General features: G+C 36.0%; 2 protein-coding genes across 4 annotated transcripts; one reads left to right on the forward strand and one right to left on the reverse strand.

Moving 5' to 3' along the window:
• The first annotated feature begins 56 nt into the window (after positions 1-56).
• LOC108126576 (fatty acid hydroxylase domain-containing protein 2) lies at positions 57-4,717 on the forward strand. 3 transcript variants are annotated; one of them, XM_017243221.3, is made up of 7 exons: positions 57-585; positions 643-806; positions 2,235-2,308; positions 3,562-3,737; positions 3,805-4,259; positions 4,336-4,486; positions 4,542-4,717. In XM_017243221.3, exons 1-6 carry the CDS (start codon positions 364-366, stop codon positions 4,484-4,486), a joined length of 1,242 nt encoding a protein of 413 aa, XP_017098710.2. In that variant the 5' UTR covers positions 57-363; the 3' UTR covers positions 4,542-4,717. The 3 variants fall into 3 exon arrangements, with proteins under 3 accessions (XP_017098710.2, XP_070132389.1, XP_070132388.1); XM_070276288.1 differs by having other exon boundaries at positions 4,555-4,717; XM_070276287.1 differs by having other exon boundaries at positions 4,336-4,717.
• On the reverse strand, positions 4,708-10,356 carry GstT4 (Glutathione S transferase T4). The gene is made up of 4 exons (XM_017243224.3): positions 10,025-10,356; positions 5,459-5,745; positions 5,260-5,395; positions 4,708-5,181 (listed from the first exon to the last, which is right to left on the reverse strand). Exons 1-4 carry the CDS (start codon positions 10,140-10,142, stop codon positions 5,015-5,017), a joined length of 708 nt encoding a protein of 235 aa, XP_017098713.2. The 5' UTR covers positions 10,143-10,356; the 3' UTR covers positions 4,708-5,014.
• Between the last annotated feature and the right edge of the window lie 4,114 nt (positions 10,357-14,470).

Consider the following 14,470-nt stretch of genomic DNA (forward strand, 5'->3'; position numbering starts at 1 on the left):
AGGGACCTGTTTAGTTTTTGGTTGTAACTTTTATGTTGTCGCAGAGTTAACAATAGAGACCGGTCTGTCAACCGATTTGATAAATAGTTCATAGACTGCTACGATTGGGAAAATTGGGGAAACTCAAATAACAACAAAGGACACAGGACGCACACACATCGAATCCCTCAATAAGCCGGAGCTCGAAAATAGAAAAATCGAAGTGGCCTAAATGTCAAGGACACGGGAGCGTCGAGCCACAACATTCAGTCGATTTGAAGAACTACGAGAGTTGCGACAAAAAAGCTTTAAATCGGAAAATAATTAATATTAAAAAAGAAGATATATATATTTAATAAAATTTAGAAATTTTAGAAAGCCGCTATGTCGAACCCCACACACGTAAGACCTCCAAACAACAACTTGGGATCTTTGTCATCCAACTCAGTCTCATCGTCCTGTTCATCACCTGTTTCTGTAACAGTACAACCGGCTGGAAATGGATCCAATGCCACATCGACATCATCTAGCTCCTCCTGCACCTCAGGAGGGGTCATGTCAAAGGACAGAACCGGATTACCGCCAGTTTATTTAAATCTTAATGATGTAAGTTATGGAAATACTCTATTTTCAAGCAGATCCTAAGCTGATCATTCTATATAGCACTCTGGTAAGGATCAGAGCCAGTCGCAATCCTCCTGCTCACCCCTGCAGCACTGGGACGATGCCCGTACCGCTGATGTCTGGCTCTCATCGCTCCACAGCGTCATCTTCATTATCACTTGCGCCCTGGCCGCCTTTATTCTGTTTCGCAACGTGCTCACCTGGTGATTATGATTATACTGGCTGGCTATAGTTCTCTTCTCTTCCAGAGATTCTCTTTTTTTTTTTATTCCCTAACAGAGGGTAGTACTCTACTTTAGCAAGTGGTCTAGGAAGTCTAGGAAGTAGTCTTAGGAAGTTGAAGTCCTTAAAAGCTAGAGTCCGTTTTAGAAAGTAGTCTGATTTTCAAGGAAGGTTCTTGATCAGTGTTTCCTGTCCTTGTTTCCTTTAAATTCTTTTAATTTTATTTTATTAAAATATTATGAGTTCTTTAAATACTATGTATTTTGAATTCTTATAAACCCTAGGCAACTTCTGATAGTATTACTTGAATATTATAGTTATTATTTCAATTCAAATTATTTAAATAATATATTGTCATAAAATTCGTTTAATGTCGTCCTTAAATTCTTATAATTTTTAAATAATAATCCAATAAGACCTTTTCTATGTTTTCACTTACCTTAATTAAGTAAATAGTTCTTCATTTTAAATCTTGATTATTCTTTTATTTCATCCTTTTAAGGCAAAACTGTAAGAGAAAAGAAAAGAAATTAGTTAAAAATTTTTCGCTTGTAATATTTAAAAAAAAAATATCTAAAAACAGTTTATAATATATTTTTATAGAATACAGTTTTCTTAATAAAATAAATACGATCTTCTCTATGAGAAGCCATTATTTCTCAAAGATCAGAAAGGGAAGGACAAGCTTCAGTTTCAAAGACAGTCTTCTACATAGACTATAGTATAGTGATAGTGATATCTCAGTATTTCAAAATAGAAAAAAAGTATTACAAGCTTCAGTTTACAAAGACAGTCTTCTATTCTTATCTTCCTACACAGAATATTATTTTCTAAGGCATAAGGTACATGTATCCGCCCACTATAAAGATGAGAAAATAAAAATAGTAGAAAAACAGTATTATAAGATTCTTCGAAGACAGTCTTCTACACATTCTCTTACTATATATTCTATTTATTCTATATATACATATATATATATATATTCATTATTCCATATATATTTTATAGAACACTATTTCTTCTCAAGAACATGATTATATTCAGTAGAAATATCGGTAGGTTGGGTATTACAAGCTTCGGCCTTTGAAGACAGTCTTTTGCACTTTCTCTCTCTCTTCCGTGCCATTGAGAGAGACCAAGTTCTGGACTCGAGCCGGACTCTGAGCTTTGTTTATTTTTATTTTTGTTTTTTATTTTTTTGCTTTTTTTGAGCTGCGATCCGAAAATCTGCGATCAAAATTCGCCAGTTGCGTTAGCGACGCTCATCGGCGAAGACGAATCGCTGAAAAAGAACAGGGAACAGGGAATCGAGAGAAGAAAGCTTAAGAATTTAGAACCCAAAACCCAACCCAACCCAAAGCCAAAGCCATGGAGGATAAATTGATGGAGATTTCTTGTTTATATGCCAGGCACTTGCAGAGCTTTTGGGGCGCCTCCGGTGACTTTTGGCAGGCACAATGGGACAAGTTCATCGACTCATTCGGTAAGTAAACAAAAAATCCATAAACTAAACTAAGCTAAGCTACTTAATAAATGCATTATGAAACAGAAAAAAAAGGGTTACTAAACTTTGCTCCTCTCTTTGTACTAATGCAAGTACATATATTGTGAAAATTGCAATGCCCCCCACCCATCCCAAAAAAAAAAAAAGAAAACAAAGATAAATTGTCAACAACAACTGTTTTGTTTACTAATTCACTGCCGCTCAGGCAGATACCAACACAAAGATACCCATTCCACAGATACAAAGATACAAAGATGCAAATGGAAAAATAAAGAGTGCTGTCCCCAGTGCTGCCAATTACCTCGAATGAATCGCCGCGCTTACTCATTTAACACTATAAATTCAAAATTAAGTAAATAAATAGGAGAAAACTATAGTTTTAAGTAAATATTTACTTGGTTAATACAATTATACAAGTTTTCGTTGTTTGTTTTAAGAGATGAACTTGATAGACCTTTTGGGATTTTAAAGTCAAGAGTTGAATCTTATAAAAATACTAGTTTTTTTTAAAAAGAATTTATGGTGTGAGTTTCATAGCACTTTAATTCGATTTTTATTATCTTTTTATAAGCCCCATAGATATGAGTTTTGTGACGAAAATCACGTTTACTTGTCCGTCTGTCCGCGAGTCCGTTTGTTTGTTAGATTTTATCTATTGCTATAGAGAGCTTTTTAAAAATTAAAAAAAAAATCCTGTCTTACTTTTCTACTTTTCAGAGACTACTTTAAGAATTAGTCTGAATTTTGTGACGAAAGTCACGTTTTTATTTCATTTTGTCCGCGTGTCCGTTATATTCCATCTCAAAATATAACTCATTTCTTGACTAATTTCTCTATTGTTCAACCTAGTTCTATGAATTATTTGATTTTTACAAAAACAGAAGCTGAATTTTGTGACGAAAGTCAAGTTTTCAAAAATCAAAGCTAAATTTTGTGACGAAAGTCTTTTTTTAAACTGTCCGTATGTCCGTTTGTGCCTATATAGCTTTTAAAAAATTAAATAATTTCTTGTCTAAGAATTTTAATTTACTTTTTCAATATACTTCCATTAATTACTTGATTCCTACAACGACAGAAGCTGACTTTTGTGACGAAAATCAAGCTTACTTATCCCTCTGTCCGCGCGTTAGTTAGATTCCATCTATAACTATTTATTTTTTTTCAAAATGTACCCAATTCCCTCACAAATTCCTATAGTTTTCTTTCTCAACCCATTTCTCGTTTCTTTATAGGTGATGAACCCATGGTTCTGTGGGTTTTTGGGACCACCATCTTCACAATGATAGTCTACTGGAGCGTTGGGACCCTCTACACTTTCATGGATCTGACCAACAGGCCGGCCTGTCTGCGAAAATACAAAATCCAACCGGGAACCAATGAACCCGTTGAAGTGCGACGCCTTCTAAAGGTATTACTGGTATCATAACTGACTCTGATTTGACCTCTTAATTGACCTTTATGTCTTGATTTTTTAGGTAATTTGGTGTGTGGTTTGCAATCAGATTTTTGTGGGCCTGCCTCTCGCCTATGCCAGCTACCGACTGATGGAGATCCGCGGCCTGAGCGACATTCGGGACCTGCCCACATTCCACTGGGTCTGCTTCGAGCTGACCGTCTGCATCCTAATGGAGGAGCTGGGCTTCTACTACTCCCATCGCCTGCTGCATCACAAGCACATCTACAAGTACATCCACAAGCAGCATCACGAGTGGACGGCTCCCATTTCGGTGACGGCGATCTATTGTCATCCCATCGAGCACATCTTCAGTAATCTGCTGCCGCCCTTCATGGGTGTCTTTCTGATGGGCAGTCATGTGGCCACCGCTTGGCTATGGTTTGCTCTGGCCATTCTATCCACACTGAATGCCCACTCGGGCTACCATCTGCCATTCTTTCCCAGTCCCGAGGCTCATGATTTTCATCATTTGAAGTAGGTTTTTTGGGTTGGATTTCCTCTTAAAAATCTTTATAATATATCTCACACTATCATCTATTTCCCCTTTCAGATTCAACAACTGTTTTGGAGTCCTGGGCGTTTTGGATCGCCTTCATGGCACTGATTCCCTATTCCGGGCCACCAAATCCTATGCCCGTCACATAATGATGCTCAGCTTTAAGCCACCACGTGATGCTTTTCCCGATTCCACAATGAAATGAGCTAGTTTACCTCCCCCAACCCCACACTTTTAAAATATTTGGAGTTTTTTTTTAGTTTTCTTCTCTAGTATCTGTGAATAAAAATTATTTAATTGTGATATTGAGACCAGGATAATCCTATTTTGTACACCTCATACACTCCTTAAAGAAGACACGCCCCTAAGAGAAATAAATAAAGCGTTAATGTAAATTATAAAATAAAAGAAAAAATTAAAACTATCTGTTGGTTTAACAATCATAAGCGTATTTAATATACGTAATATTAGGATACATCGTTAACAACTAAGTCACTAAGTATATAAGAATACATATAATAATTTGTAAAAATAATATAGATTTCTTCGCTCAATTACAGAAAGTAAAAAAAAAATATATAGAATATTAGGGAGTGTTATGGGAGAGTTATCCAAAATGAGCAAAAGATCACAAAAAAAAATATATATAAATGGGTTTATAAGTCAATCGATCTTAGGGAACTAAACTAAAAATTGGTGGACGGGCCTGGAGGTGAGTGGTAGTAGCCCGGGGCTATTGTTTCACCGCCTGGGCCACGCCCTGACCACTGCCGCTCCTCTTCAGCTTGGACTCGAACTCCCCGAGTACCTCCTTGTAGTGGGGTCCCAGCTCCTCGCGCACCGCTTCGTACCAGCGGGCCAGCTTGTTGCGGTTCTGGAAGGCATTATAGCCGATGGATTCTAAAAAAAAGTAAATAACCGATTAGTAATAGTATTCTTTATAATTCTTTCTTTTTTTTTTTTAGAGGATTAACTAACTGGGCTGATCTATTTCACAAATGGCACTGAGATCCGCAAAGGATATATTATCACCCAGCATGAACTTGCGGGAGTTGAGGAAAAGCTGCTCGAATTCGTTGAGGGTATGCTCCAGTTGCTTTCCAGCCACATTCACCTTAAAATTTAAAATTAAAATTAATATAAATTAAAGACTTTAAATATTAAAAACCATCACTACCGCATTATCGGAGGGGCGAGTCTTCTGGAGATATGGTACGAGCCACTTCTGCTGGAAGTACTCTGTGGTGGCCACACCCATGTTGCTCTGCTGCCAGGCCAGGTATTCGTCGATCCGACTACGTCCCAGATGACGCCTGGGATACCAGTGCTCCGGCACCAGCTTCTCCCTGGACAGATGCCGGAAAATGGCCGAGTTCTCGGACAACTGATAGCCGTGATCCGTGATGGCCGGCAACTTACGGAACCGGTTCACCTTGTCCCGGAACTCTCCCGTCAGGTGTTCGCCTGGAATGGGAATGGTTTCAATTAGGGGGCCAGGTGGGGGGTATATGATTAAAAACCTGTCTCTTGAGTCTCTAATTCCTAATTGTGTTTACTTATTATTTATTACCATTGTATAGCTCTTTCTAGTCGATAATTCTTGGTTCTTTAAAGTGGGGTAGTATTTTAAATACTATTTTTTACAGGAGGTATGGTAATATTTAGTATAATCTGGTCTAATTTCTTAAGATCTTTGCATTAAGTTCTTGGGAATATAAATATAATAGAGAATAGAATAGACATAGGCATATATGTATATTTGTATATGTATTCATTAATTTTTTAAGTAGTATGGAGAGTCAGGAAGAAAAGCTCTATGATACCCGGTACTTTTCTTATCCTAACCCCAATACGGGACTGTGTTTTTAGACCTGTTTGTAAAGATATAGTCAAAGAAGTCTTTAAAGAAGGAAAAATACAAGAAAACATAAGTTTCTAGGTAGTATAGGACATAAAAAAGGATACCTTTATAATAAATAAGAATATTTAAAAGTTTATTGTTAAAGATTATCGAAATAAAGAAAGAAAAGGCCATTGATAACCGGTACTCTTCTTATATCAACCCTAAAATGTATAATCTTTTTGTAAAGAACTAGTCATAAAGGGTTTATAACAGGAATTATAAATTTTTAAATACCTTAAACTACCATATCTTTCTTATTAAAATACAATACATCTTTCTTTTTTTATTATCTTTATATATTTCTTAAAAAATATCAAAAGAATGAAAGAAGAGCTCCATCATCCCAACTCAAAAAAAGGTTCAATTTGTATAGCACTTTTTGTTAAGATTTGTAAACAAAATAGATTTATAAATATTATATATTCCCCAATTATAGTGCCACTACAATCATCATCCGATCGGTGGATGGCCTGATCCCCAAACCAGATACTCTCACACGGCAACAGGTTATTATTATTTTGTTTTGATTTCGAGTCGAAATTTTCGGCAATTATAGATAACGATACCGGAATACGAAAGAATTATTGCCCTCAAAAGGGGGGCGTGTCTGGTGTGAAGTGTGAAAGCCAAAGTCATTGTCAATGTCAGTGCGGGTTTCGGTATCAAGGTCATTAAATAAAAGGGGACAGTGGGTGGTTGGGTGATTGGATTCGCTTGCCATATGGAAACCCAGAGAGTTGGAACCAAAACCCGTGCACTTGTTAGGCTTTTTGTCGGGGATTCTCTAAAAATAATCACCACAATCTGGATGTGGAAAACAAAAAAACAAATTAAATAGCTGCCCGCCATCGCCATCCCTTTATGATTATTGGGGTGGTGTGGAGTGCAAGTGGAATAACAAAGAAATTAAATGAAAATTTCATGGAAACCTAATTGATTAGTCAGCCAGTTCCAGTGGCAAGCCGCGATTCCAGTCTACAATCATCTCTGATTAGATTTGAATGTCCGGACAGGCGACTCTCTCAGGTTGGTGGCGGTAATTTTTCAATTTCATTTCAAATTTTATAATTGCCGCCGTCGACTGCCTCTGCCATTTGGAAAAGTATGGAAACTGAATCTGAGAATCATGATTGATTAGTGACTGGTGTGGTCCAGCCAAAGGGCAACTCGTGGGAGATTCGTGATTGACAGAAGCGATCATGGGCTAGTGCCATGAGGTGTTATTAGTTGGGGGATTAGTTAGTCGTGGTATAGGGCTGGGCTTTCCAGTACCAGGTATCTGATAGCCTGGTTACTTGAGGAATGCCGGGAAAAGTACTGGGTGTCATATAGTCTGGCTTATTTTAGTTTATTTATGATACTTTTACGATTTAATATAAACCTTTAAAGGAATAAATGTTAGAAAAGAAAGAGATAAGTACCGGGTATCATATCTTTTTAAAATATAATTTTATTTAGTAGACTAACTAGTTGTTTTTTGAAAATTGGGAGATTGGGAGGTATGGGAATGTCTGGAATAGTACCGGGTATTATAGGATTTTTACAATCTAACTTTGGGTGTTATTTACGGGGTAAAGGAAAGTACCGAGTATTATACAGTCTGCCTTTAGTTTTCAAATTATTAGTAGACTAACTTACTATTTTTTATACTTTGGAGAATTATTTATTTTTGGAAAAAGTACCGGGTATCATATAGTCTATCTTATATAATTTTATATATTATATTTCTATCTCAAAATGTGGTGATTTGCTTACCAGCCTTTATAGGGATTAATTTGACATAAAGGGAATGAAAAGAACCTGGCATCATACCATTTTTAAAATCCATATACATATTTCTATCATATCTAGACCTAGCTCTATATTTGTAGTATTATTAATAAATCAAGTGATATATTATAGACTAATAGATAATATACATTATCTTGAAGAAAAACTACTAATATAAGACCATATCGACCTCCAATAACCTCTAATACCTCAACTAACAGACCATTAAGCCCACAACAAATCGCTTGAAGACAACTCTATGTATAATTATAAAAAGTGCATACTAAAATTGGGTTAAGAAATATCAGTTAAAGCGCCAAGAAATTGTTTATGGCCAATTGAACAGCTCGAACCACTCGATTCCCACTTGATCCCAATTGCAGTTTGGCTCGTAAAGTCTTGGCCAGATTAGATTCCTTGCGTCATGCTTGTGTGGCATGAAAGACACAGACACAGAAATACAAAAAAAAAAACAAAAACAGAAAACAGAAACATAACAACAACAACCTCGGATCGAAGTCTTTAACCTCCACAAGGTTGTCTCCACTCGAATGCAGTCGGCTGACTTGATTTTCTAAGCTTTTCTGAGATTTCTCTCTTTATTCAAGTTTCCGCTCTCCGGTGCTGGAGTGCAAAGTCCAAAGATGGATAGTTTTTTGAAAAAAAATAAATAAACGTCTTTACTATCTACAAGATACAAGATATTGTATCTGAAAGGAGATACCTTGAAATTTGCATTAAAAAATATGCGGATATTAATGGCTAATGAAGGCGTTGCATCTGGATCTTGCATCTTAGTATCCTTCCATCAATTCTACACTTTATGGTTGCAACCTTGACCAAGTGGCTTAAACAAAGAAGACCCTGTTCTCCTTCTTCTTTTTCTGATTTTTTTTTTGAAAAAAGTGCTAAGCGCACGCGCAGCTTGGTAAACAAACTGACAAATCAACAAAAGATATGAGAAAAATAAACTGCAAACAGCTAATAATAAGGAAAAAAATAAGCAGGTAAACAAATCACTAAAAAAAAGAAAGGGAAAATATCTACAAGATAGGCGACTAGTCAATGCACTTTTCAAGGAGAAAGATAAGTAACTCAGAGAATAATAATATTTTTAAGATTAAAGTCTAAGGTTCGAACCTCTTTACTTTACTATTATTATTAATTCTCAGTCCTATCTCCACCAACTTTCTTAATAAAATCTATATACTCTCTCTTTTTAGAGTAAAAAAATCTAAAAAATTGATAATGTATTTTTAAAAGTGTGGCCTAGTTTAACGAGCAGGTGATAAAAAAAAAACACAAACACTTAGAACAGAACAGCGCAAAGATCGTTGATAGGTTTTTGGTTCTCAAAGTGCACTATACTTTCTTTTCAGTGTAGCTTGACCAGCACCAGCAGGTGATAAAAGCCTCCTCCAATCGAAACGTTTTTTTGGTAAACACGTACAAAGTGCAGATCATTAATGCCTGATCATTCTACAAGATACACAAGTCTTGCGAGGAGCAAGTGCTATTTATTATTATACCATATAGTATAGATATAGATATAGTATAGCTCGAGAACTCTATCGGGCAAAGTCACGTTCGCAAAATTCCTTTCGTATGTAAACCTAATAATCTGCATTATCAGAAAAATTAATTCTATTGTTTGCTATTATTTCTAGGGGGGGTTTCGAAAATAAATATTTTTAATTAATTTAATATTTTTTGAACTTGCAATCCATATCAGTGGCTACGAAGTCCAGACTTTCCCCTTTTGGAAACTTTTTGGCTTGGCGGCCAGTGGAATTTTTAACGAACGGAAAATTTATTTGGAAACTTCCCTGGGTCTGGGGTCTGGGGCCTTGGGTCTGGGGTCCCCCCCTCAAGAAAACAAAAAAACAACAACAAAAACAAAGGGCAAAGCATAAATGCATAGAAATGTGTGCTGGTGACACTACAAGTGCCATGTAAGAGTGTGTGTAAGGGTCGACCTTTGTTTTTGTATTTTGGATTTTTTGGTTTTTTTTCGGATTTTTCGGATTTGGAAATCTTTTGGGTTATGCGTGCCCGCTAGCACGTACTCACCTTTGAGCATGGATATGGGTATCGCTTCGAAGGGAATTTTGGATGCCTCCAGAAGGATATACAGAGCTCGACTGGATTGGTTGAGGAAATCAAAGTAGAACTTTAATGGCTGCGACATTTTGACTAGCTTTGTGCTTTTTTTTTAATATATTTTTTTTAAATTAAATCCCGATCCTGGTCCTCTAGCTATTCGACTGGAAAACTGGATGTTGGAACTGGAACTGAAAACTGAAACTCAAAATCGAATCTGAATCTCAATCTGGATTTTGGAATCGGTGTATCTGTATCCGAAACTGGACTGCTGGACTTTAGCGGCTAGACTGAGTTCGCTGCGCTGCTGCTGCGGCATTTTAAACGCAACGCACAACGCCGGCGCCGCTGTTGCCGTTAACGTTGGCAGAGGCAGTGGCTCAAACCACTAACCATACAGCATATAGACAACCCATTTCATACAACGAAAATGGACGCGAAAATTTCTTGCTACAGGCCCCAGCAGGCCCCAGAGCGGATTTCTTACGCTCTCTTACGCTCATCGTTCGTTCATCTTACGCTCATTCTCGCATTAAATGTTTTCTGTTTCTCAGTCTCTAAACGGAGCGCGATGAAGAAGGTTGGCCTGCGCTTCGGTTGATCTTTGTATGTATGCGTGTCACACATTCACATACATGGGTGTATGTGTGCGTGCGATTTCGTTTCGAAGCCAGCGCACAAAATTTTGATTTTTCTTACTTTTAAGGCTTGCTACCCTAACAAAATTCGGGTATTCGTTATTTGATGAAATGACGAAAGAAATTATATTATTTTGTATATTATATTTTTTTATTATTTCAGCATACATTTTTAATTTATTTAGGAATAAGATTAAGTGTTAGTAGTAAAATGTTTTCTGTATATATATTTTTACGAATCATTAAAAATCAATATACTGAGAAAGTGTCAGAGTATATTTCGGTCGGAGTCACTTAAAGCGCCGTTTGCTTTTAAGTTTTTGTTGTTCTGCAAGAGGCTTGTGCATGCCTACTCTAACGATGGAATGATTTTTAGGGGAGGGTGAAGACGGGTGAAGAATTAAATTACTTTTTAAAGTTATTATATATAAGGAAATATATATAAGGAAATTATTAAATTAACGACAATAATTTAATTAAATCTCACAATAACCCAAAATATAATAACAAGTGCCTGAAAAATTGTAAACAAAAAAGGTAAACAAGTCCATCAGCTGTTTTCGTGTCTTCACCCTCCCCTAAAAATCATTCCATCGTTAGAGTAGGCATGCACAAGCCTCTTGCAGAACAACAAAAACTTAAAAGCAATCGGCGCTTTAAGTGACTCCGACCGAAATATACTCTGACACTTTCTCAGTATATTGATTTTTAATGATTCGTAAAAATATATATACAGAAAACATTTTACTACTAACACTTAATCTTATTCCTAAATAAATTAAAAATGTATGCTGAAATAATAAAAAAAAATAAAATAAAAAATAATATAATTTCTTTCGTCATTTCATCAAATAACGAATACCCGAATTTTGTTAGGGTAGCAAGCCTTAAAAGTAAGAAAAATCAAAATTTTGTGCGCTGGCTTCGAAACGAAATCGCACGCACACATACACCCATGTATGTGAATGTGTGACACGCATACATACAAAGATCAACCGAAGCGCAGGCCAACCTTCTTCATCGCGCTCCGTTTAGAGACTGAGAAACAGAAAACATTTATTGCGAGAATGAGCGTAAGATGAACGAACGATGAGCGTAAGAGAGCGTAAGAAATCCGCTCTGGGGCCTGCTGGGGCCTGTCGCAAGAAATTTTCGCGTCCATTTTCGTTGTATGAAATGGGTTGTCTATATGCTGTATGGTTAGTGCTCAAACGCAGTCGCAGCGCCAGGGACATGGGTGGGGGGAAAAGTCTTAAAAAAAAGGGGGGCACTTGGAAGAAAATAATTTCAAAATTTATAAAAATATATAAGTTTTTTAAAATAATTTTTAAGAAATATAATTTAAATTATAAAAAATAAATTTTGAAATAATATATAAAATTAAACCCCCTTTTAGCTCCACCCTCTTCTCTTTGGGGGAAGGCTGGGGGTCGCTGCGCAGCTGTGGGGGCTTTGGGGCTTCGGATATGTGCAATGCTTTGAACAAGAAGCCGGTCTTTTTGTCTCTGTTTTTGTTTTTGTCTTCGTCTTCGTCTTCTGGCTTCTTCTCCCCCATCGTTCGCATCTTGTTGTGATCGCCGCCTCTGTCGCCGCCTCCAGCCCCCCACTTGAGTTGTTTTTGCGGCGCATTTTATAAACAGCCAGCGACATTGTTGCTCTTTTTTTTTTACATTTTTTTTTTTATTTATTTTTTTTTTTAGTTACTCTCTCGCCGGCTACGGGCGCCATCAAAACAAAAAAGAAGAAACGAGGGTGTGGCACGCAGCACGCTCCCCCACTCTCATCCCAGGATGAAGAGCCGGAGCTGGGAGCTTGGAGCTTGGAGCTGGTAGCTGGTTGCTGTTTGCCGGGAGTGACTCTCACATGTGTTAATCGTGATTTAGTCACCCCATTTACTGGCTGCCGTTGCCCAAGATAACACTCTCGGATTGGATCGGTGCTTAATAAAAAAATCTAGCTGAGATCACTACATTTGGTTTCTATAATGGTATAATGCTACATAGTATGGTGTTTTTTTTAATAACATCTTGGTGACTACTGATCGAGGCTTGCTAATCAGTACACTTGGAGAAAATACTGGGGATAAGTAGAAAAACAGTAGGTAATATTCAGATCAAAAAATTTTTAATATAAAAATAATTTTAAAAATTTTAAAATTAAAAAAGACACTAAAAAATTGTAATTCTGAAATTGAATTTTTCCAAAAATTTATTTTTCATTGTTTAAGCATTTTTCTAAATAAAAAAGAAATATTTTTATGAGAATGTTAATGAGAATACGTATTAATTATATTTCTTTTATTAAAGATAAAAAAAAACAAAAATTAATTTTAATTTTAAATGAATTTATACCATTAATAAAATGTATTATTTTAATTTTTTAATAAGAATTGTGTTAAAAATACATATATAAATAATAGTATAGAAAAATAATAGAAAAAACAGTGAAAAGTAAAAAATAGCATAAATATTTGATGTTCGAAATCAAATTATGGTGATTATATAAATTAAATATTTGCATTTAGTTTAGGATTACACTTAGGTTTAAAAAAAAAGGTCTGTAATATATTCGGTATATATGGTTGTTCTTTATAATCCTCTCTAATCGTATTCTTTATTGTACTCTATATGTGTGTATTATGTTGTGTATTTATAGAAAGATTTTCTTTATATGTCCCAATTATAATTCTTTCTATCTCTAATAACAATAAACAATCTAATAAAAATCTAAATCTGCATTAAAAATATAAATATAAATAAAACAAAAAGCTCAAATCTATCAATATTATTAATAAATTTAACAAACTTTTAAGAAAGTAAAAGATAGGCCAATTGCACCATTTAAGATAAACCAGTTTCAACCTAAACGTTTTGAAGGGGAAAGAGTGTGTTCATAATACAAATTTCTTTGATTTCTTGATGGTTTGTTTTGTTTCGAGACTTTTTTATTTGTTTTTCGTTAACTCTTTGGTTTGAAATCGTCTTTGTCATTAGCTTTATCGGCTGCCTTTGGACTAGCCACGATATTTGGGGCGCTATCTGGTTGCGATTTCCAATCAGAAAATACTTAAACACTTAGGAGGTGCACCCCAATACTCTTTTGTTTGTGTATCTCCCCGTTGTTATCTTGTTTACCCAAGTCGGAGCCAATATTATAACAAAAACAAGAACTAGTGCTATGCTCAAGGGTTACGACTTAAAGACACCCATTCTGATCCATTGAAACTCTTAAGATTGTGGTCTTTGGTATAGGGGAGTCTCATCCGATTCTCAAGCGGAGTACCTAAAACGATTTCTAGATCGATTTGCTACCATTCTGCATCAAAATCCCGAGACAAAATATTTTTTAGATTTTTTGTCCATTTTTCCAGATGGGATCCCTTGAAAATGGGGTTTTCCCCTATAGGGCCCACTGCGATGGCTATATCTTCCCCAATTCTCACCCGATTCTTAAGCGGAGTACCTTAAACGATTTCTAGATCGATTTGCTATCATTCTGCATCAAAATCCTGAGACAAAATATTTTTCAATTTTTCGACCATTTTTTCTGATAGGATCCCTTGAATATGGGGTTTTCCCCTATAGGGCCCACTGCGATGGCTATATCTTCCCCAATTCTCATCCGATTCTCAAGCGGAGTACCTTAAACGATTTCTAGATCGATTTGCTACAATTCTGCATCAAAATCCTGAGACAAAATATTTTTTCTATTTTTCGACCATTTTTTCTGATGGGATCCCTTGAATATGGGGTTTTCCCCTATAGGGCCCACTGCGATG

Source organism: Drosophila bipectinata, chromosome XR, assembly GCF_030179905.1.
Source record: "Drosophila bipectinata strain 14024-0381.07 chromosome XR, DbipHiC1v2, whole genome shotgun sequence".
NCBI lineage: Eukaryota > Metazoa > Arthropoda > Insecta > Diptera > Drosophilidae > Drosophila > Drosophila bipectinata.